The sequence below is a fragment of the Poecilia reticulata genome, linkage group LG8 (assembly GCF_000633615.1).
Source record: "Poecilia reticulata strain Guanapo linkage group LG8, Guppy_female_1.0+MT, whole genome shotgun sequence".
Taxonomy (NCBI): domain Eukaryota; kingdom Metazoa; phylum Chordata; class Actinopteri; order Cyprinodontiformes; family Poeciliidae; genus Poecilia; species Poecilia reticulata.
The window spans coordinates 26888972-26891471 of NC_024338.1; the positions used below are offsets into that span (position 1 = coordinate 26888972).

Here is a 2500-nt window from a genome sequence, read left to right on the forward strand (position 1 = left end):
TGGTCTCTGTTGGTCTCTACTGGTCTCTGCTGGTCTCTGTTGGTCTCTGCTGGTCTCTGCTGGTCTCTGCTGGTCTCTGYTGGYCTCTGYTGGTCTCTGYTGGTCTCTRCTGGTCTCTGCTGGYCWCYKKWKSWSYYTRWKRSWATTGTTCATCCACACAAACTTGTGAATTGCACCATCTTGTGTTGTTTTAAGCATTACAAACCTCTAGGGGGCAGTGCAGCTGAAACCTGTCGGCCAATCATAACCCTTCAACACAACCTTCCTATTAGGATTGAAACATTTCATCAGGAGATTAATTTATTTGGACAGATGGAGAGGTTGGACTAGTCTTTTTTTTAAAGGTTTTGTTGGCTCTAGTTGCCTTTATTTGAACGTAGCCCAACAGGAAAGAGGGTAATGAGAGAGAGAGGGAAGATATGCGGTAAATGTCGCCAGGCTGGGAATCGAACCTGCGACTAAGGCTCCATATGTGGGTCGTGTTTTGCCCCTGCACCACCACAACACCCCAGGTTGGACTAGTTTTAAACATCAGGTTTGAATGTAAAGTTAACAAAACACAACTGGGAATCCAGTTAAACCAGTATGTGGTGTCATGTGGAGGCGGAGCAGAGTCGGGCCTCCATCTTGGGGAGGGATGGCTGGTGTAAAACAGCTGACCTCTCCTTTACAACTCAACATACTGGAACAGTTTGGCTTTTGAAATAAAGCCCAGTAAAAAGTTTCTGGACTAACATGAATCTCTGTGTGTTGCAGTGTTGCCGTGGCGATGATCTGCAGCTTCCTGCTGGGCCTTGGCGACAGCTGCTTCAACACGCAGCTGCTCAGCATCATCGGCTTCCTGTTCCGGGACAACAGCGCCCCCGCCTTCGCCGTCTTCAAGTTCATCCAGGTTCTGGTTCCGGCCCGGACCTCCAACTTGCTGGAACCGGACCGCCGCTAACTCTTCTTCTTCTCTCTGCAGTCCATCATGGCCGCCGTGGCCTTCTTCTACAGCAACTTCCTGCTGCTGCACTGGCAGCTCCTCATCCTCGTCGTCTTCGGCTTCCTGGGCTCCGTGTCCTTCTTCGCTGCCGAGTGGCTGGCCGAGTCCCGGAGGAGGGACTCGGACTACGGCAGCATCTGAAGCGTCCAGCAGACGCCCAGATGGACGGACACCAGGAGACGCTGTCATCCCAGATAAACTGGTTCTTTCTTTAAGCTCACCTTGCTGATTGGGGAAGGAAAACCTGGAGCGGATCAGACCTGAGGAAGCTGCTGCTGTAGATGTCTGGAGACTACAGGTCACCCAGAGGAGACCATGGACGTCCAGGTGGTCCAACCTGTCTCTGGAGACGTCCCTCACCTGCTTTAAGCAGAACGTGCTGCTGATTCTGGGTTCTCTGCAGAACCTCTGACATCAGAACCAGAACATCTCAGTTTAAATGACACACTAAGTGGGTTTATTTAAGGGCGTCAGCGTCCATCAGTCCGAATATAAATGCACGCCACACTTTTCAGATTATTAAAATGTAAAAAAAAAAAAAAAAAGTTTAGTTAAATTGATCTCAAAGGGAAATTAGAGTGTAGAAACTCAGTTTTATTGTTTTCATGCTAATTTTTGAGCTCTGCCTTCGACTTCCTCTGGACCAGCACAGGAAGAACCAGTTTAACGGCACCGGAACCAGTTTTCTGCACTGGTTCCAAAACCAGCAGATAATCCGGGTCATCGCGCTCCGGCCTTCATCTGGCTGATTTCATGGTTCGTTTAATCCGAGTCAATAAGGGAAATAATCAGTGGTGGTGATTTCATATTTATGTAGTAATTATGGATGATCGATTGTTTTTGTTGCCAATAAAATCGTATCTAAAACATCAGCTGCTTATCTGGTTGCAGCAGGAACCAAAGGGTTAAAGATGGCCGACGTGAACAGAACCAGCTTCAGGATCTCAGCAGAGACGAGTCAGATTTTATTCTGGGTCATAAAACCAAGACAGCAGATTAAGCCGATATTTTCTGGCTGAATTGAGCCTCGATTCAGTTTCACCAAAGCAGTAGCGCTTTAGTTACCATGGCGATTTATCCTGACCAGGCTAACCGCCAGGCTGACCGCCAGGCTGACAGAAAATACCATTATCAATTTAAAACTTCTCCATAGAAAACCTGATGAGTCCAAGAGTGAAATGGAACTGCTGGTCGTTTTGTAAAGGTTCCTGTCAAACCACAGCTGATGTTTCTGTCCTGTTTGTTTTATTGCTTGACAATAATAAAAATACTTTATGTTTCTTCTATTCTGTAAGTACATGGATTAGTCTGTCAGCCATTTTGCCTCTGAAAGGAGCTGAATGATGGCATCACCATTATGCTAACAGTGACCAGCCGCTTTGACCTCAGGCTGGTTTCCATGGTTACTGCAGCACTGAGCACTGGTTCATATGAATACAAATGGGAAGAACAACGGTTCTGGTTCTGGTTCTGGTTCTGTTGGACCTCATTGTTGCCTGTGACATATTAGACTCT

The 2500-nt window shown here is 47.2% G+C and overlaps 1 protein-coding gene across 1 annotated transcript in view; it reads left to right on the top strand.

Annotated features, from left to right (window-relative positions):
- The window catches only part of mfsd11 (major facilitator superfamily domain containing 11), an 11878-nt gene extending 9607 nt beyond the window's left edge, over positions 1-2271 (top strand). Inside the window, exons 13-14 of the mRNA XM_008417202.2 lie at positions 757-892; positions 965-2271. Of these exons, the coding sequence (XP_008415424.1) occupies positions 757-892; positions 965-1126 (298 nt within the window). The 3' untranslated portion in view covers positions 1127-2271. The remainder of the gene's footprint in view (positions 1-756; positions 893-964) is intronic.
- The last annotated feature ends 229 nt before the right edge of the window (positions 2272-2500 follow it).